The following is a 20,747-nucleotide window of genomic DNA, read 5'->3' on the forward strand; positions in this document are numbered from 1 at the left end:
TGGTCCAACACCTGTTGATCAGAGATCTTTTAAGTGATATTTCCTGACTGAACAAGTTTGCACAACTTAAATTCATCAAATCACAATCTTACAAGACGACCAGCTTTCCGAATGAGCAACAAAAACCATCAATTCTTTATTTTAGCTTCTGTAGCTAGCAAACAAAGAACATCTTTCAAAGCAAGCAACTTAAAAAAAAAAAGAAGCTCTCATTAAAAACCTCCTGGAAACAGTTCAAGTTTTCTCTTTCACAAATTCTCGTTCCCCGTTGCCTTTGTGGTCTCTCCAGCTCCGGCTCCTAATTGGATGGATGTAAAAAAAAAAACCTCCAGCAGGCTCTCAAAGGACTCATCCACATGTTAAACAACGACAGCTGGGCTGGAGCGTGGAGCTTTTCTTGGGAGGGAATCCTGCAAGTGTTGCATTACGTCTGCATCGTCGTGTAAAGGTGCGAGGCCTCTCACACCTCAGCTTCCAGCCAATTAGGAGCCTCGCTCGGACAAAGCAGGCGGCTTGATATGAATGGAACAGACTCATTGACAAATACATGTAAAGATCACTGAATGAAAAACATGCTTCGACTAAATTATTCCATTTTGTGTTTCTCTACTTTCAGTTGTTTTGGCTCAATTCTCCAAACACAAGGAAACCCTTCTTCTTTGGAAGTTTCTTTCTCTCATGCACAGCAGGGAAGCGTCTCATTTTTGTGCACATTAAAGCAAATGTTTGTCACATTTGACTACACATTTTCAAAGCAGGAGGCTCGGGGGTTCGACTTTAAGAACCTCAGCACTTTGCTGCTAATTTGCAACACTCATCCCCCATCTCGGGACGAGTGTCGCACATTAGCATGAAATATAAACGCTTTGATAGTTGCATTGGATAGCTGTTTGTTAGTTTGTGTGTTAGTGTATTTGTCCCTATCAAATAAAACATAAAATATATTTAATTCCGTAAATCGTTTTTAAATCTGCACTCCTGGAAATATCAGGAGTTTTCTGCAAGTGTGAACGCAAACTCCCTTCTGCTCATTTCCTCCTCTATCTGCAGTTATTTCTTCATCCAATAAAAGAACGAATAGATCATCTAAAAACAAAGTACACATGTTTCCTCTCAGTTGCTTTAGTCTCCAAAGAACGTGAGATTTCTTTCATTTTGTGAGGTCATCATGTGCAGGATAATCCATGTAATTGTTCAGATCTGCTGCAGCGATCACGTGCATTGACACACGTGGAGGTGTGGGTCGCATTGTTGAGATCTCCAGGAGTTATCACGCAAAACGCTCGTTGTTATCCTGAGATTAAAAACATAATTTAAATCAAGATTTCCAGCAAACAACCAGAAATGACTCATTATCACGGCACAACAGAGCAAACTAGTATGTAAGGATGTTTGTCTGCTGAGGGCTTCCATAGTAAAGACTGTTGACAACTTGTTGAAGTATTTTAAACACAACAGAAGTCTGGTTCAGTTAACATGGTTCAGGCCGGTTTAGAAATTAGGAAACAACAAAAAACTCAGATCCAAGTGCATCTTAATGTCAACCAGCTCGGTTTCACTCAATAAAGAGAACTTTTTTTGTTTTTTTAAATACTTTATTGCAGGCTGTTTTACTACATTACAAGTTGTCATATTTCATCACATATTTTGTTCATCCTGGTGCATTTTTATATATCATTTTTTAAAACATACAAGAATACACACAAAACAAAATAAAATAAATACAAATCTGAAGAAAAGGTACGAAGAGAAAACATATAATTAAATTAAGGTTTAGAGAAAAAAAAGGAAATAATAATACTAATAAGAAAAATACTACTAATAATAATACATTTATTAATAAAGAGGACATTTTGATGTTGAATTTGACACAATCACTTGATTCTGACACATGATTGAAAGGTTGAGGATGTGCTTTTGGGCTGTTTCCTGAAATGCGTCTGTGCTGAAAACTTCTAAATGTTTCCAGAAATGTGTCAAAGCATTTAAATGAATCTGTATCATTCTTCAGCCAGAGGGATTGGGGAGAACTAGGTGACTTTCAGTTGGAGTTGCAAACAGCCAACAGTCGCTCGAGTCAGCTGGAAACTTGTTGGCTGTAAATGAGTCTTCAGGCCTCGCTTGGTGGAATGCAAACAAAAGCCCGGCCCGCTCTCTTTCCCATGCCCACATGGCTGCTGGGAAACTGCCTGATTTCAAACTTTGGTGTTCAGCCAGAAGGAAGGGAGTCGCACTTCTGTAAACCTCTCTATCAGATCGCTCACGTTTTTACAGCACGAGGTGGCTCTGATTTTTGTTTTTTTGCGCCTGTCAGGGCACGCCAGAGGAAAGTCTGACTCCACACACAGTCACTCCCTCTGCATGCAGGAATGTGAGTGTGTGTGAGTGTGTGTGAGTGTGTGTGAGTGTGTGTGAGTGTGTGTGAGCGGGGGCACGTGCTGCAGCAGACAGAGAGACCACTCCCTAGGTCAGCCAGAGAGGGAAATTTGAAAAACAGGAACCGCTGTGTGCGAGGGAAAAACGTGCCGCTGCCACATGCAGGAGAGGAAAGCAAACATAGGAGGCCAGATGTTCTACTTTTAGAGCTCAGACGAGGAGGAGGGACGAGTTATGTAGGTCACAACTCTGATTCATAGCAAAGAGCCTTCCTTTAGTCTGGACTGTGGAACAATATCACAAGTTTTAAAGCAAATAAAAGGAAGATTCTCTTTCTTTCTTTCTTACATGTCAGAAAACTGAAAAAGACGCATCACAACTTCCCAAATCTTTAAGCGACTGAATTACACATTTAAGAGGTTTAGACTTTTACGCTGTAAAACAACAGTGTTTAAAAAAGTTAATGGAGTAAAGAAACCTTCGATTAGACTTCAGTTGTCAAACTTTCTGATTCTTTCCTACTTTTAAAAATGCATCACCACAGCATCAACAAGAACCAAAGCTTAAAAATACTTTACATCTTCAGTCTTTTTTTTAAAAAACCCAAATCTGTCAAGAGAGAGAGAGAGAGAGAGAGAGAGAGAGAGAGAGAGAGAGAGAGAGAGAGAGAGCTGATAGTGTGCAGGAGTTTGCTTGCAAGCTCTCCTTATTACTGGGTTCCTAAGCCTTTTATTTTTGTTGCCATGGTATCCAAACTGGTATCAATATTGATTTTTCCCAGTATCATATCAAAGTTTTAAATTCTTGTATAAACACATTAAATGGTTTGAACAAGTGAAAGTTTGGCCCTTTAGTTACCTGCACTGATTAAGTGGTTAGTTATAAATGTTTAAATCTTAAAATTAAAAAGACACACTTCCTTTAGAGGGTGCTGGATCCAAAACAACGAAAGGTAAAAAGAATTAAACAAGATCTGTACACCAAGGAGCGATTCAGGAAGTGATTCATGATGTACAAAGAACAGCAGACTGAGGCCTCGTCAACACAGGAAAGATTTTCTGTGTGTTTACCTGTCGTACACAAACGGCATTTTAGGTCACTGTAAACTCTCCTTTAGTAAAACTCCTTCCAGGGTGAAGATGTTCAGAAACTCACTTTAAGATTTTTTATGTTTAGAGGGGGAGAGCAGAGTTTAGTTCTTGTAACATTTTACTGAGCAGCAGGTTTTTGACAGATGGGAATACATCGCGCTGTGATGTCATCGTCCTGCGCTGTCACTATTGTTTACATGAGATTAGCGCTGGTGCTAAGTGGACTTTAGACATGCTCACACGTACAGACAGTTACTCTCTCACATGTCAACGAGCTGAAACGCCTGAATGGACGACGGAGGTCACTGCTGCTTCAAACAACTCTGACAACGGAAGTGGTTTTGGGAGAGACCCGGTCAGACTCCGGGGCAGTGGGTCAACTTTGAAAATGAAATGGTAGTTTAAGAGGAATGGTGAGAACATTTTTGCATGTCAAGGACAGCGACGTGTGGAAAGAATTATTTTTTTTAAACTGGAGGAGAAAATCTTAGTTTTGAAAGAAATATCTGTGGACTAGAACCGAACAAACAACGTCAGACGCTGAGAGTTTTTACTTTAGATCACTGCCATGTGTAGTTCAGCTGAGTCAGAACCGACAAAGGAGTGGAGTTAATGTTGAGCTGGAAACATAATGACGCAGTAGGATCACATGCAGAAAGTCTGTGGTCGTGCAACAGGATACAAAAATGTCACCAGCCCACCTCCTGATCGCTCAAAGTGAATTCTCTGAATATTTCCTCCTACGTTCTCAAGTTAGCTCACCATGAAAACATTTGTGCAAGGCTGAAATCACCAGGAGATTTTAAACTTTGCATCTTTTGTAGAATGCGGTCGAAGGATATTTAGTCTCAACACATTCATAACTCCAGACCCCAAAAAAAGAAGAGAAGATCGGTCACATTTGAACACACATCGGCTCTTTATTTCAACAGCTCCCCCACGAGCCCGAACCAAAACATTCAAACCACCCTGTTCATTGTAAAACAAACATCAGCTCTGCAGAGGAGAAGACATTTTTCTCTCAAAAAAATCAAAAGGGAAACAAAGCAAAACAAAGAAATCTGAATCCTCGCACACTTTGCTGACCTGCAGCATCAGAAGAAGAAAAAAAATCTCACTGCAAAGTTTAACAGGTAGTCGGTTTGCTTTGGCATCTTCTGACCCAGGAAGAGAGAAAAACAAAAAACTCACCAAGCACTGCGACTGATCAGGAAGCAAAGGAAAAATAAAAAAGGTCGGCATTTATTGACTTGACATTAAAATATCCAATTTGCATTTTTGGGACGCCTAGAGAAAGGCGCGCACCGAGGGAATCGACTTGTTTATACAATTCATTGAAAGCAAAAACGATATAAATGCAGAATAAAAAAAATAAAAAAAGCACCTCACCACGCTCGCTTTAAATTAAGTGCTTAAATAAGGAAGGGACATAAAAGATGCAGAATATAAAAAAACACAACAATGAGCAAAGAAAATCTAAACTGGCAGTGTGGTGGTGTTATTGCGATGTGGCGGTGATCTGTTGTGCATAATAAAAGATAAAACAGGCAGTAGGTCCGAGTGGTTTTAAAACGATCATCAAGCTGCACCTCAGGCTTCTCTTCACATTTGCATAAATAACTAACTTTGCTAAAGCTGGGTGGAACTTCACGAGGCTCTGTAATTCCAAAGGGTTCTTCCTGGCAGGTGGGGGGTGAGGTGAGGCCCCAGGCTCTCGAGGGGAGTAAGTCCTCTGTCAGTTCAGGGGGGGGGGGGGGAGGTGGTGGTGTGTTTGGAGGCAGTTTTTTGTTTTGTTTTTTTAGAGAATTTACGAGGCGCTCACAGCTTCTTCAGTCGGCTGTACATGTCTCTCTTGCTGCGCTCGCCCGCCCAGGTGCGGCTCTTGAGGCGGAACTTCCTCAGGTCCTCCTTGAAGTCCTCGTGGTGCATGGGCCGGTAGGACTGAGGTTCACATTGCGTCTGCGCAGAAGGAGAACAACAAGAGGTCAAACTACTGAAAGCTCCTCAAAACATGTGTGTGAAGTTTCTTGTTCTAAATCCACTCTGATCCTGTATTTGATCATGTCTATAAACCCCTCTATTTCAGCCCTGCTCAGAACAGGCTGTTTCTGTGTCTGTACCTTTAAATATGTAAATGAGCTGTGTCTGACCACGCCCCCTCTCTGGAAGGGCTTGGGTGTACTCAGTCTTTCTCTCTCCATGTCCTATTGTTTACGGTGAGAAGGCAGACTCAGAGGGCAGAACAAACGCCTAGCTGTGGGAGTGTCACCCACCTGGGGGAGGGGCTACTGCCCTTTGTGATGTCATGAAGGGAAAATCTCCAAACAGCCTGTTTGAGCACACATTTTCTGAAAAGTGGAGCAGGCTGAAGACAGAGAGGATGGACTTTTCTCATCATTGGGGGGTTTGTAGACGGACTAGAGACACATGTTAGAGTCAGAGGAACATGGAGTGTATCTCGCCTAAGATGTGACCTTTAAAGGGTTAAAAGAATCCTTAAGAAGAGCTTTCCCTTAACCATGACAAGTTAGGAAAATGCTTTCGAGCTCAACAGTGACCTCCCACTTTTTCAGCAGCTCTGGTTCAAGAAGTAAATTTCCCCTTTTAAATCCTTTGCTGACATTTCAGAAATCCCTTACATCAATATTTTTAAGCCGGGAAACGAGCCAATCAGCAACCAGAATACTCAAGACTATGAAACATCTGATTCAGCACAACATAAAAAAAAACTAAAATTCAACCCGCAGAGTTCTGAATATCAGAACAAACCTGGAAATGAGGGAAGAAGTCTTTGTATCCGCCCTTGAGGATGTAGAGCTCGGGGTAGTGGAGGTTGGGATACTCGTTCATGGCGCGGTCTCGCTCCCTGACGAAGCGGCACATCCTGGGGCCGCGCTCCGACGAGAACTCGCAGTGAAAAATGATGACAATGCGTTTGTCAGCGCAGGACGGGATGACGGGCGATTTGAGGAGAAAGTCCTGGACCTGATCCTCCTGGTGCAGGTTCAGAGCCCCCTGAGGAGACGGGACACAAACATCAAGACTTTGAGTTTGACATAGACCAGGAAGTAAGTCGAGCAGCATGAATGACATGAACACACATTTAGTTATTTCTGTTTGTCAAAGTGCATGCTGGGAGATTCCTCACCTTGATGTGTCCGCCCTCGAACTCGTACGGGTAGCGGCAGTCGATGACGATGACTCGCTCCACTAGATGATTAAACTGGCCGGACACGGCTGAAACCATCTGAGGAAAAAAAAAAAACACATTTAATATTCAAGCTGGAAAATCTGCTGAATATTTATTCTAACACAGATCGACACCGAGTGGAAACAAAAGCCAGGATATTTCTGAGTTGAATCTACGATGCAGACAATTCTGCAACAGCTATATTTTAAAATCCCTCGTTTGGAGTTTTAAGGTCACGTGTGTCCACCTAGCGTTTTCTCCAGGCAGAAAAGCGCTGGATGCGGTTCTGGGAGCGCTTGCATGAAGAGTTTATGCAATGAGAAGAAAAGCTCTGCACGCCACTCCCCTGCCTGCCACTGCCAGTCCCTGCCCCTGCCCCTGCCTGCCACTGCCACTCCCCTGCCTGCCACTGCCAGTCCCTGCCCCTGCCTGCCACTGCCACTCCCCTGCCTGCCCCTGCCACTGCCTGCCACTGCCAGTCCCTGCCCCTGCCACTCCCCTGCCTGCCACTGCCAGTCCCTGCCCCTGCCTGCCACTGCTAGTCCCTGCTCCTGCCTGCCACTGCCACTCCCCTGCCTGCCACTGCCAGTCCCTGCCCCTGCCTGCCACTGCCACTCCCCTGCCTGCCACTGCCACTCCCCTGCCTGCCACTGCCAGTCCCTGCCCCTGCCACTGCCTGCCACTCCCCTGCCTGCCACTGCCAGTCCCTGCCCCTGCCACTCCCCTGCCTGCCACTGCCAGTCCCTGCCCCTGCCTGCCACTGCCAGTCCCTGCCCCTGCCTGCCACTGCTAGTCCCTGCTCCTGCCTGCCACTGCCACTCCCCTGCCTGCCACTGCCAGTCCCTGCCCCTGCCACTGCCTGCCACTCCCCTGCCTGCCACTGCCAGTCCCTGCCCCTGCCAGCCACTGCCACTCCCCTGCCTGCCACTGCCAGTCCCTGCCCCTGCCACTGCCTGCCACTCCCCTGCCTGCCACTGCCAGTCCCTGCCCCTGCCACTCCCCTGCCTGCCACTGCCAGTCCCTGCCCCTGCCTGCCACTGCCAGTCCCTGCCCCTGCCTGCCACTGCTAGTCCCTGCTCCTGCCTGCCACTGCCACTCCCCTGCCTGCCACTGCCAGTCCCTGCCCCTGCCACTGCCTGCCACTCCCCTGCCTGCCACTGCCAGTCCCTGCCCCTGCCAGCCACTGCCACTCCCCTGCCTGCCACTGCCAGTCCCTGCCCCTGCCACTGCCTGCCACTCCCCTGCCTGCCACTGCCAGTCCCTGCCCGCCACTGCCACTCCCCTGCCTGCCACTGCCAGTCCCTGCCCCTGCCAGCCACTGCCACTCCCCTGCCTGCCACTGCCAGCCCCTGCCCCTGCCCCTGCCTGCCCCTGCCCTCTCTCTCTCTCTCATCCTTTTAAAACTCCAACAATTAGCTAGTAAGTATCTGTTAATGTTCAGCCCTGTAGCAAAACTCCTACATTTACTTCACTTGACCTTTTTGAGTCTTAAAGATAAAAAAAAAAAACTCTGTCAAAGCTCGTCTACTCACCACTTCTGGGTTGATGTACTTGAGGTCTTGGTGTTTGCCGTCAACTGTGGGAAGCACGAACGGCTAAAGACAAAAAAAAAGGAGGGACATCATATTAGAAGAGTAATTTAACTAACTCTGTTCTTATTCAGCAGATAATTCATCTTCTTTACCTTGGTGAAGTCTCCTATTAGCTCATTGGAGCAGTCTTCACCGTCCAGCAGCTTCTCGATGTCCGTCTGGCAGAAGGACTTGGACCTCTGCAGCAGCAAGCAGCTCTGCAGGAAGAAGAGGGAGAAACTTCAGGAGACATTCAGGAGGACAGCAAGACATCAAGGATCATCTGTAGTCCGTTCTTATCTTGTCTCTAAACTACATGACGGCTTTGAAACTGATGGGTGTAGCAGGTAATGAGGCCTCACCGTTCTTGGAGACTCTGGGTTTTGTTCCAGCGTTGTGACCTGCGTTCCCGCCAGGCTGCGACGCCTCTTCACCCTGACCGGTGTGTTTTCGTCTGTGGGGCAGTCGGGACGCTTCGCAGAGGGACGGGACATCGGGCTGGGCATGGAGGGGGAACGAAACAGGCTGCGGGGCCGGCAGCGGATCACCGGCTGGAAGGGAGAAACATTGAAATCATTACACATGAGACATGCCTGATGAAGCTTCTGCTTTCCTTCTGAATGAAACGTTTAAGGGTTAAAGATTTCAGACTTACAGAGTCTTCTCCTCCACTGTCAGAGACCAGAGGGGCGTGAAGCAGACTGGCCATTCCCATCGGCATCCCACAGTCATTCTGTAGGTTAAAGAGAGCGTCGTCAGATATAGAACAGATTGCAGTGAAATCGATCAAGTTGCACAATCTTCTGATTTCTCAAAAATGTTTTCCTGATCAGACGATTTGTGATATTTGACTGATACATGCTCTCTCTGTTGATGTCTGAGAGTGACAGCGCCTCACCTCCATGTTGTCATCCATCACCTCCAGGAAGCCGTCATCTTCGTCGTCGTTTAGCGAGGAGCGCCGCAGGAACATGGGGCTGGAGTCCTGAAAGTCCAGCTGCTGGATCGGAGGAGGCGAAGAAAACTGGAGAAGAGGGGAAAGATCGGCTTGTTAGCATCGTATTAGGACTGTGTAGCTAACCCATAGCTGTGTGCTTCATATTCTCCTCCATAAAATTTAAAAACGTACCATGAGGGCCGGTGCTGAGCTGGGACGGCGGGCAAACGCGTCCTTTGATTGCCCGCTGTTGAAGGAGCGAACGCGACAACGTGACGCCGGCTTGGTCGGTTTCTTGAATTCAAAGCCCTCCTGAAAGAAAAAAGGATCTTTTAGAGAGTGCCAACACTTTTAAAAAAAACTTCAAAACCTAAAACATTTGCTGTAAAATATTCCTGCAGGCTTCAAACTCACAGGAATAAATGATTTCCTGTGTTGGAGTCGATTTCCTTTTAAACACTTTGCAAAAAATCAGTTCAAACATTCACTGAGTGAAAAAAAAAGTAAGAAATACAATTTTAAGCAAAATGAAACAAATGCCGTTGCCATGGTAACAAGTCATACCTCTTAAATTCTATACTGGGTTACTGGGTGTAGGTGTTCTTTTTTTAAGGTTTGAGAAAATATCGTGAACTCACCTCGGGCATGTTCTCCTTGTTTTCGCGCTGGGAGCCCGAGGACGCCGGTATCTGCGAGGGCTGCTGGCCAAATATTCCGTATCTGTGGGGGTCCGATTCCTGTCCCTTCAGAGACGGACTGAGGCTCAGGAGCTGGACCTGAGGAGAGGAGAGACGCTCGGTTAGTGCTGAACGAGTCGATGTCGAGGAAAAACTTGGACATCAGCCGAATATGGAACCACTTCAAATGAAACACATGAGACTGATCTACTCACTGGTAATGAATTGATTCTTCTAATTGGCATCTTCCTATAATCGTGAGAGAAAGGACACTCAATCAATAAAGATCAAATCAACACACAGATGGTTTCAGTCTGAGGAGTAAAATGCTCCTTGGAGAACACCAGTTATTGATTTTTAAAGGTCTTTGATTAGAAGGGAACTTACTCGTTGACGACTCTGCTCGACTGCTGAATGGCCCTCTCAAAGCTGTAACGACGAAAATCACAAATTATAAAAGATTCAAAAGAAGAGGAGGAGGATGGAAGTCAGGCTGCAACTTGAGAGCATTGTGTGACATTATCAAGAACACAAACCAGAAAAAAGGGACAAATTGAGACTGCTTTTTGAGTAATCTGTTTGAATTCAAATTGACTAATTTTCCTGTTGATCAACAAATCAATCTTCTCTTGCTCAGCCCTGATAGAAGAGAAACGTCTTTTTACCTAAACCTCTTAACGAGAGCGGCCTTCACTGCCCGTCAGAGAACACCTTGTGCTCATAAAACTACAAAGACCCTGCAGCTCTATTGAGGAAGCGACAGGAACGGTTGGGCTGAGGAAGTTGGGTGAATGCATAGAGTAGAGAGGTGGTCTTTGCATTGGAGTAAAGCCCACCTGTATGCTAAATGAGGTGGAGGGCTCAGAGTGCAGATCAAGAGGAGGGGGGTGGGAGGGGGGGGGAGCAGGAGAAGTGATGCAGAGATCAGCTAATCTAACATATGCCTGCTGGAGCCCAACACCGCCAACCCCTTTTCTGCAAGGGCCCTTTGTTTGTTGTGGAGAGAGCGTGTCTCATTCAATGCAGACCACAAGAGAGAGGGGGGATGTGTGTGTGTGTGTGTGGGGGGGGGGGGGGCAGTAGTTTTCTAAGGATGCCCTCATTTCAATGGCCCTGACGCAGAAAAAGCTCCAGCCCCCCTTTCCTATTGAAATAACAGTGCATAGGAAGAGTGTGCCAAACTCCAGAGGGGGTGGGCTATCATTAAAAAAAAACCCAAGCCCCCCCCCCCCCCCCCAAAGTAAGGAAGCGCCTAGCAACAGAGCAGCTGTAAGAAGAGGTGAATGAGGTCTTTAGCAACAAATGCTGCTGTAGAGGAACTCGCAGCACATCATGCGGCGGCAGATGTCTGCAGAGACTCGCGACTGGCCCACCCAAGATTAGCCGACGGACGCCATGCAGACAAACTGGTTAAGATAACAAAGTGGTTCAGGTTGTTTCACTCTTCAGTCTTTATTCACTTCAGAGCTGAAAGAAAGTCGAGCTCTAAGCGATGGTCTAATCTGCTTAGTAAAAAAAAATGAGTGAAGCGGTTTTCTTAAAGCCAACGGTAGATATTATAATCCCACAGATGAGATTTTGCTTGAGCCCTAGCGCAGGGTCGAGGGGGGGTGGGGTAGAGGAGGGGGGGGGGGGGTCAGTACGCAGAGGGGGCAGCGCTCACAGGCTGATTGATTTGAACAGACATGAGAAAGACAGTGCAACTTACGCGTCGTCCAATTCAACCGAATCCATGGGACTCGGGAGATCCATACCGAGGCCTGGAGGGAGAGAGAGGAGAGTCGCCGATCAATAAAAGCATCAGGTGGTGTTAAAGAAATCAACAAGCAGCTTAATTCCAGTAGATGATCGCAGTGGCTGATCAGATTTAAATTTTGATTTCACTCCTCAGACGAGTTCAGAATCAGAACCAGGTCAACTGAACGACAAGGGGGATGTGACCCGTTGTGTTTGGCGCTAAACAATGAACACAGGCGTTCAACCCGCAGTCCTCCTGGTGAGTTAAAGAACTTCAAAATATGATTGAAAGGCGCAATGGAGGAGCGAGCTGTGAATTCATGCAACTTAAAAATAAAGAGGACTCAAAGGAACTCCAGTCAGGATTTTCTTTGACTAAACTTGACACTCACAAATAAGCCGCAAAGATTTAAAGATCAACCCGAGGTAGGAACTAGGACTGCATGATGCAATGTGAGATAAAGGAATACTTGCTTTAAGTCACAGTTTTAATGTGTATAATACCTTGTTTTAACCCTAAACTAGCTTCTCATCAATCTGAGGGAAGCTGATGGTGACCTTAAGCTTCATCTGACTGCATTAAAAATGGAGCATCAGCTTCATGCTCAGGTCTGCATCCGATAAGTTAAAAATCTCATAGTCAGATAGAAAGCTAAAATAATTCAGACCTCTGAGATGACGATAAAGTTGCACAGGTGAAATAGAAACAGACTAAACTGCTGATATAATCTCAGGTAATCATTTGTCACTTTATCATTGCAGTAATAAAATTGTGTGCAGATAATACCTGCAATCACATGAGCAAATCTGATGTGAGGAGGAATTCATATAAGACAGAGATGGGCAACTTCGTTCACAGCAAGGGCCACATTCAATTAATTCTCACTGCCAGGGGGCCAAATTGTAGGATACAAAAAACAATTACAGTCAATTATGTCTCAAATTTAACTCAACATATACCAGTGATCAAATATTATTATGGACAGATTTCTGGTTTTCATGATTTCATGGCAGATTTTGTCATGTTTTCTTCATGTTTCCAATTAATTGATGTGTAAAAATTGACCTGAGGGCCACGTTGAGGGTAGATGGGGGCCGCATGTGGCCCCCGGGCCGCCAGTTGCCCACCCCTGATATAGAATATAATGTGCATGACAATAAAAAAAAAGCATCAGTTTTAATAGATTTCTTTACCAGCATCAGATGAGACATCAGAGCCGAAGGAGGGAACCTTCTCCAGGGGAGCATGCTTTCTCCTTTTCGGGGTGTCACACTGGCTGTTTGGGGGGAAAGTTATGAAACAGAAAAAATCAACAAGCTGGAAAAAAACAACAGACTGTAAAGTTTGATAAAATAAATTCTGATGTTATTTCAGGTTTACAAAAAAGAGTAAGGGGTTCTTACCTTCCGAGGCCGGCCCAGTTGTTCAGGTCCAGGGCCAGATTGGTGACAGGAGACAGAACCGACGCGGGTCCGGGGGAGAACAGGTTCTTGCAGTGTCCGTTCTTTGTGCTCATGTCGGGCAGAGAGAACGAGGAAAGCCCGGGGATGGCGTCGGGCCTCCGTTTCAAAACCGAGCTAACGGGACTGGTGCTGCCGAACAAATTGACCGACTCCATTTACCTTTTAGTTGTCCTGATTTTGTACGAGTCCTGCAGACGGTTGTTGCCTTCAGGTGTGGGAGGTTGTAATGCCGGGAAAATTAGCAACACGGTCCAAACTTGAAGCTAACCCCGGAAGCTAACAAGTAGCCAGATCGCGACAATTTAAAGGAGCATTTCCAAAATGTACGACCCGAAACACCGGCTGGTTCTGGTTCTGTAGGATCCGGCAAAGGAGTGAATGTTTGATTTAGCTGCTAAATGACTAAAGTAGCATAGTTATGGTTCCTGTTGGGCAGCAGCAGCACACGTACCCCCTCTCTGACAGCCCCGGGTTATCTGAGAGAAAGACCCAGGAGCTGCTCGTATTTATGTTCAAAATAGAAGCTTCGGAGCGGCAATCTCTCAGCCAATCAGCGCCGTTGTTACATCTTCTCGACCAATCAGAGCGCGTCACGAGTCTCCGCTGTTGTCCCTTCACCGGATGAGGGAGAGGAAAGAGGATGTGACACAATCCTTTAAAATGTTCATCTTTTGTTCTCAGACTCTGAACATGTTGGCTTTTAATAAAGAGAAATACACATTTTTATGATTTTAAAGTGTTTTTATTTAACAGTTTTGATAAAGATATTAGTCGGCGTTGATGAAGGATTTGGTTTTTAAAAGAAAAGTAGGAAAATAAGCTTTTAAAATACACAAAATGGCTGTTTTGCAAGTCTACATGTCAGGAAATGTAAGATATAGCACGAGTTTACACATTTAAAACATCAGTAATTTATCAAAACAGAGGTTTGATTTATCCACAAATGTAAGAATTGGAGATAACTGCATAATTATTTTGCATAGATAGGATAGATCGACTGCTAAAATGGAAGATATTTAGCCTTGTAGCCTACATACAGACAGATAGAAACGTTATTGATCCAGAGGGAAATTAAAAGTCTCTAATAACACCCACTTTTCCCCTTTTTCATATGTACCTATTAACCTGAACGAAGATCTAAAGAAACCCGACATAGATCAAAATGAAACCCATACAGTTAAAAACTGTCAAGATAAACATTAAAGTGTCTAAATGTTCATATTGTTTTTGTAATTGGGCCACATTCAATTAATTCTCACTGCCAGGGGGCCAAATTGTAGAATACAAAAAACGATTACAGTCAATTATGTCTCAAATTTAACTCAACATATACCAGTGATCAAATATTATCATGGACAGATTTCTGGTTTTCATGATTTCATGGCAGATTTTGTCATGTTTTCTTCATGTCTCTCTTAATCTCTTTTTTTTCTTAAAGTTTGAGCTCCTCTGCCGGCAGCCATCATTACTCATGTTTGTAAATGATTTCAAACTTTGTTGACCAACAAACACACACTTGGCTGTGACTCGTTCGACCAGACCAGAGAGGCAGCCCAACTGACAAAACCAGACAGATGTTAGCAGTAAACACACGTCAGCATTCTGCCTGCAGGTTTATTTCAGGTCTGTGTTTGTGGCTCTACAACTTTTCCTGAAGCTTTTGCTAAGTTTCTTCTCGTGCTTCTCATGCAGAGCCCAGACTGTATTTCCAATGCTGAATGTGCAGTCATGTGTCAGATATCTTATCAGTAAGGCAGCACCCATCTGAACACAACAGCAGCTCTTCAGCATACCAACGAGAACTTCTTTCAGCATCATTTTTAGCAAACCTGGAGTTGTCAGCGCGGAGGGGGTTACTGAACCTTGTGGAAGAACCAGCGCTCACTGGAGAAAGTCTTTGTTCAGGTGAAGTATCTGTGTGATTGGCATCACGGATGTAAATGAAGGTTAATGAACTTCCCTGCAGAGCCACGAGCGCGGGCCTGTGACTGCATGGCTCCCCGCCCCACAGCTCAAAAGAGGAGACAAAAGGTGAGGACAGAGCGAGAAAGAGGGAGACTTACCTCGAATAAAAAAACCTCCCAGACGCCTTCTGTTCCCAACAAACCCCCACAGTCCCGCTGATTTCCTCTTTACGTATAAGCTCACACCAACACACACAAACAACAAGGTGGCAAGATTCACAAACTACTGATTTACAAAAAAAACTAAAGATCCTTCTGTAAAAGACAAAAGAGGCAGCGTTATTAGTGAGTCACAGATTCTTTTGAATCAACACTTTCTCCATCGTTAAATCTCTTCATTTTCTCCCTCATTATCGAGCTTTTTATTCCTGCTTTTGTTTCCCATCTGTATCCAGACTTTGATACGACAGAGTCTGACACAGCAGAGTGAAGGAGAGTACAACATTTGATTTGACACAATACAATATGGGAGACATTTAAAGAAAGGGATATTTAGTATTCTTTCTTCTTGGCATGTTTATCACAAGAAGAAGAAAAGCTCTGTGTGATACAAGGCTGCAGAGGCTGCTGTTTTTTGGTGTTTGTCCTTTATTACCACGATCGAACAGGAAGTGATGTTTCTGTCCACCAATCAGCAGACTGCAGTTTGTATTCCCCTACCTTTTAGAGGGTCAGATTGGTACGCTAGGCACCTGAAATATTTTGGTACCATTCCCAACTTTGGACAGTGGAAACGACAATAAATGCAAAATGAACAGAATCAAAATTAGAGTATGGTTTAGTAGAGTAAAAGACAACACAATATGCAGCTTATGCAATGATATGATATGTTAAGGCAAGGCAATTTTCTGAAGAAGTTTGTGGTAATCGTCCTTGGAGAAGGGAGGCTTCTTGTTGCTGATTAGCTTTAGCTGTGTGCTGCGTTTTAAAGTACTGCGACACAGGCTCGTGCTCTTGTCAGGCCACAGTCGTGTAGCCATGCAGAGGTCAAAAAATGTTAGAAATATGGCTAAAGACCTCCTGTAGCTATCAAAAAATACAGTCCTGATGATTTGTAAATGTCCAGGACCGGCTGTGGATTAAATTAGAAAAAAAGAAGATATCAGCAAAAGAATGTAAGCAAAGCAGAGAGCAGGAAAAAAAGCTTCTGCACTGTAAGAAAGCAGGAAGCTAGAGTTTAGTTTAATACAATATACGATGAGATACGATATGGTACAGTTATGATATGAAACGATACGTTGCAGTACAGTACAGAAGAAAAAGAACATTGCAATTAAGATATGCTTTGCTATGATAACATACATCCTGATACACAACGCATATTGACCATCTGACACCATATTCTCTGATCGTCTCGAGCAGGAAATCTTCCTCAAATTAAATTCTGCACACGTTCGGCCGCCAACTCAGTGTCCATATCGTATATAAAAATGTCTTGCTCTAAGATATTTATGAAGCCAAACTGCTTATATATTAAATGATTCACCCCACCAAAAACAAACCATCAATAATAATCATTTAAAATCCTAAATCCTGTGGTGGATGTCGACTGATTCTTAAACATTAGAGACACCGTTATATTGAACATCCAGACCCCGAGCCTTTCAGACAACCTGCAGAAAGAAACCAATAAAACACTTCAAACTATTATAAAGTCTCTATTTAAAAAAAAGGATCCAAAGGGCATCGATGTTGTGTTTCATTTTTACGCCCGCTCTTGTCTTTCTTATTACGACTTAATCAAACATTAAGCCACAATCTGCAGACAGTTTGTCGAGTTGGATTGTTGTAAACCGGTCATTTGGAAGTTCATAATTGATTCTTAACTAACCAGCTGCGGCCTGAATTTCTGCAGTTTCCCTCCAAAAACCATTTACAGCTGTGTGCGGAGGGTGTAGCCACAACAAATAGAGGGGAACGTTTGCCCCTCAGCTGAGTTTTAAAACCCAGAAGATACAGATCTGTTTGAAAGCTGTCAACACATTTGGATATTTTCTTGAGAGAACCAAAACTAGTCAGTATCATTTTAAAATCTATCATAGAGCCAAAGACGGGGGTGATTTTTTTTTCAGTGGGTGCTGGATGAATGTTCCCGCAGAGGTTCTGGGGTTAGAAGAGAAACAACAGGATCATTCATGGCGAATAAAATTCATGCATTCAAATGACTGAAGCAGTTTTCACATCTGCACTCCTGAAAATATCTAGATAAATTCAGGAGGACTGCTCCGGGGATTCTCCTGACCTGGTTGTTCACACATGCTCCTCACAGCGGGGGACTATCCCTGTCAGACAGGAGGAGGGGGCGGGGGTGGGGTCGGGGGCGTGGGGGGACGAAGCAACAGAGTCCTCTATATGACTCTATGATGAGAATATGTGTGTTTGTATCAACGCTACGTGTAGTTGAAGAGAATCTCAAAGTGAAGTAAAGAGTGGAGAAGAACATCCTGGAGAACAGGAAACATGCAGCAGCAGGTTGATTAGAGCACGGAGATGGTAGAGGTGGCGTGCAGACAGTCTATGGTCGTGCAGCGATCACAGGGAATAAAGGACACCACCCCCTCCCACTGGCCCCTCCCACTGGCCCCTCCCACTGGCTCCAGGTGAATTCTCCTGATTGTGTGTGTAAGTGGAGCTCTCTCGAACTTCCAAAAAGCCGTAAGGCGGTGTGAATTCAGACTGGAGCGCCAATATTATGCCAATGCGAAATAAATGTAAATGTCTGAAGGTGTAATGATTGCGGAGGTTCTTGGTGGCGCTGTTGCAGCATTGCATTTTGGGTCTCAGAGAAAAACACAAAAACATCGATGACCATGTGGTCAAATAGTAACTTAAACTATCAGAGAGTGAAGAAGAAGTCGTTCTTAAATAATGTATGTGGGTGGATAACGTTGGGTAAGGACCTTCCTCTAAACAATGGACACCTGACAGACGACCTCTGAACTCCAATGCGAGGTTTTGATGGGTTAAGTGGGCAATGAGTACTTGATTGGCTACTCACTTGTGCGTTTGCATTTGTCTTATCTGTGAATGTATTCCTCGCAGAAGCATTAACATTGACACTAGTTCAAACAGATGGCTGCTTTACAGAGGAGACACTTAAGGACACTGCGCCACAGGCTGATTACTGTAACAGCAGAAGAAGAATGTTTCACAACTTCTTTTCCAGCGCAGTGTGTCATCATCATAATGTCTTCTCTGTTTATGACCTTCTTCTGTCAGCGACCGGAACAAGTAACCGTGACAACAAGACGACAGAGGAGTAGAACGGTTCCTTTGTAGCTTCAAATAAAGTTTTTAGGTCACAAAGTGAGAAAACATTCAGATTTTAAACACGAGCTGAAGATGAGGCCATGAGTGCTCAGCTGGAGAATCATCACCCCCCCCTCATGTAGCCTCCATCACCACCAAGAATTGAACTGCCAACGTTCAACTATTCAACAAGACGTGTTACGCACAGGTACGGCAACACCACTGAGACAAACCACATGCAGAACTACCTGAACACAGTTTATCATCTTTCAGATCGGAGTTTAAAGATTTATTTTTGGGGCTTTTTGTGCCTTTGATGTAGCGATAGGACAGTGGATAGAGATGGAAATCGCCGGGGAATGACATGCGGGAAAGGAGCCACAGGCTGGATTTCTACCCGGGCCGTCCGCTTGGAGGACCACAGCCTCCATACATGGGGCGTGCGTCTTCAGAGCAGAAGTAGCGAGTAACGAAAACATGCATAGAAAGTCAAAAGTACGATATTTGTCTTTCATGGAGTAAGAGGAGTAAAAGTTAAAAGTTTCCCACCAAAAAATAATTCTCAAGTAAAGAACAGGAACTCAAAAATGTGCTCAAGTACATTTACTTTGTTTCTGTCCGTCATGCTCGTAGCTAATCGAGCTGGTTTGAATTCTGGATGGATCCATGCGTGTTCCTTGTAGGATGAAAATGGTTTTGTTCATCTCGTCGTACTCTCAGCAAGTTAGAGAGTAAATCTGCTTCTTCAATTCTGAACTATCCCGACGTGAATACAAAAACAGAACTACCTTACAGTCACTCCGTGCTTTGCCTTCCAGTCTAAAGAAATCATCACAGGATTTCCCTCCAGTCGACTCTCCAGATAAGAGGATTATTTAGATAAGTGGTGCAAACTGAGCTGAAGCAGACACGTTGCCAAAACATCGTGTTTCAGTAAACTGAAGGAAGAGGAAGACAAACAAAGTTAACAGCACCTAGAGAAGCAGGATCAGCTGGAGGAGGTTCAAATCAAAGATCTGACATTTATTTATGATTTTTTTAAGTGGATATTAAAAAACTTAAGGGCACTTGTCCCATGTACAGAGGTTGTAGTCCTCTAAGCGGGCAGCCCAGGTTTGAATCCTTTCCCGCATGTCATTCCCTGCTCTCTCTCTCTCTCTCTCTCTCTCTCTCTCTCTCTCTCTCTCTCTCTCTCTGACTTTGTCCTATCACTAAATAAAGGCATAAAAAAGCCAAAAAATAAACAACTTAAGAAATGTACATACACGCCTCTGCTCAGTGTCTCCATAAAGTCGATGCAGCCTCCTGTGCGCCCTTCAGGTTCATTACAAACTTTAAAGCGCTGACTCAGTGTGAGTTCTGCTCTTGGGTAGGACGGCCTGCTCTGGCGACCCTCCACCATGGCACACCTTTATATAAAAGACAATCCTTTATCACACAGAAAAGTACCGGACAGTGTACTTCTCAGGACGTCTTTATGTGCTCGGGACAGAAACTGGTAAAAGGGCTTTTGGATTTTCTGCACCCTGAGCCTGGAATCTGTTGCAGAATGACCTGAAACTCAAAGAGCTGGTGTCCTTTAATGTTTTTAAATCTAAAAGAGAGAAAGACCTGGAAGCAGATTCTGAAGGATGTCGATGATTTTAGCTCCCAGATTTTTACTCAAAGGTGTTTCTCTTTAAGGCAAAATGATTTGTGTTTTTGTAGATTTCACTTTGTCTCCCTTTGTGTCTCTATCTGTAAGTCAACAGGCAAGGCAGGCAACCGCTTGGGGCCCCAGGCCGGTAGAAGGGGGGGGCCCCCCCCAAACAGCTGACAAACTTTGAAACCAAAGCTTTGCCTCAAATTGTGCAAAATTTAGCAAAGACAGAGGGAGTGCTGTCTTGCAAAGCGTCACAGTATGATTTCTGTGAAAACCAAAACTTTGTCAATGAAGGAAAATGAAGAAGAGTTATCCATCTGGGGAGTGGAAAAAGAAAGCGGGCCCCCAGTGAACCTTTGCCTATAGGCCCCAACAGACCCTAGAATTGGCCCTGTTTGGCAGTGTCTTTAACCTGCAGACTTTTATTCTACATACTCAATGTGACGACACATTTGCAAGTACTATGAGAGAGGGGTTGGGTTACAGGTTGATGCATTTAAAGTGAAATTTAGCATTTTAAGGACATTTGACTTAAGGAATGATACTGATTAAAATAAAGTTTTCTTTGCAACACTCGATTGGTGAGTCTTTCTGTGATAAAGTTGCATCACCAGAAGTTTGTTTTGTACCCACTCAGACTTTTCTTCTCGTATATATTAACAGTCTTTCTACAGAAGAATGAATGAAGGGTTTGTTTGCATGGAGACGGTCAGCCAGCTTCAGCTTCCCCCCACCGCCTCCCTGGTGTTCATCCATACCATTGTTCCCTCTTATTGTCTCCACTAGTGTTAATGCAAGACTCTCCCTGGGTATAGGTCACCCCTCAAACGGGTCAAAACCCCATCCTCC

General features: G+C 44.6%; 1 protein-coding gene across 1 annotated transcript; it reads right to left on the minus strand.

Annotated features, from left to right (window-relative positions):
- Window positions 1–4,362: 4,362 nt before the first annotated feature.
- On the minus strand, window positions 4,363–13,678 carry cdc25b (cell division cycle 25B). Its single transcript, XM_020658629.3, has 15 exons — window positions 12,984–13,678; window positions 12,774–12,856; window positions 11,551–11,602; window positions 10,230–10,271; window positions 10,058–10,091; window positions 9,804–9,941; window positions 9,358–9,477; window positions 9,127–9,252; window positions 8,884–8,961; window positions 8,591–8,779; window positions 8,342–8,446; window positions 8,190–8,252; window positions 6,616–6,714; window positions 6,237–6,482; window positions 4,363–5,426 (listed from the first exon to the last, which is right to left on the minus strand). Exons 1-15 carry the CDS (start codon window positions 13,196–13,198, stop codon window positions 5,286–5,288), a joined length of 1,731 nt encoding a protein of 576 aa, XP_020514285.2. The 5' UTR covers window positions 13,199–13,678; the 3' UTR covers window positions 4,363–5,285.
- Between the last annotated feature and the right edge of the window lie 7,069 nt (window positions 13,679–20,747).

Source organism: Labrus bergylta, chromosome 18 (assembly GCF_963930695.1).
Source record: "Labrus bergylta chromosome 18, fLabBer1.1, whole genome shotgun sequence".
NCBI classification, from domain to species: Eukaryota; Metazoa; Chordata; class Actinopteri; order Labriformes; family Labridae; genus Labrus; species Labrus bergylta.

What these genes read in the sequence shown, in the direction of transcription:
- cdc25b (XM_020658629.3), bottom strand. Translation starts at nt 13,198, where the DNA reads ATGGAGTCGGTCAATTTGTTCGGCAGCACCAGTCCCGTTAGCTCGGTT. An exon ending in ACCCAGAGTCTCCAAGAACG is followed by an intron (nt 8,447 to 8,590) that starts GTGAGGCCTCAT and finishes TTCTTCCTGCAG; the next exon opens with AGCTGCTTGCTGCTGCAGAG. An exon ending in TCGAGGGCGGACACATCAAG is followed by an intron (nt 6,483 to 6,615) that starts GTGAGGAATCTC and finishes CCGTCTCCTCAG; the next exon opens with GGGGCTCTGAACCTGCACCA.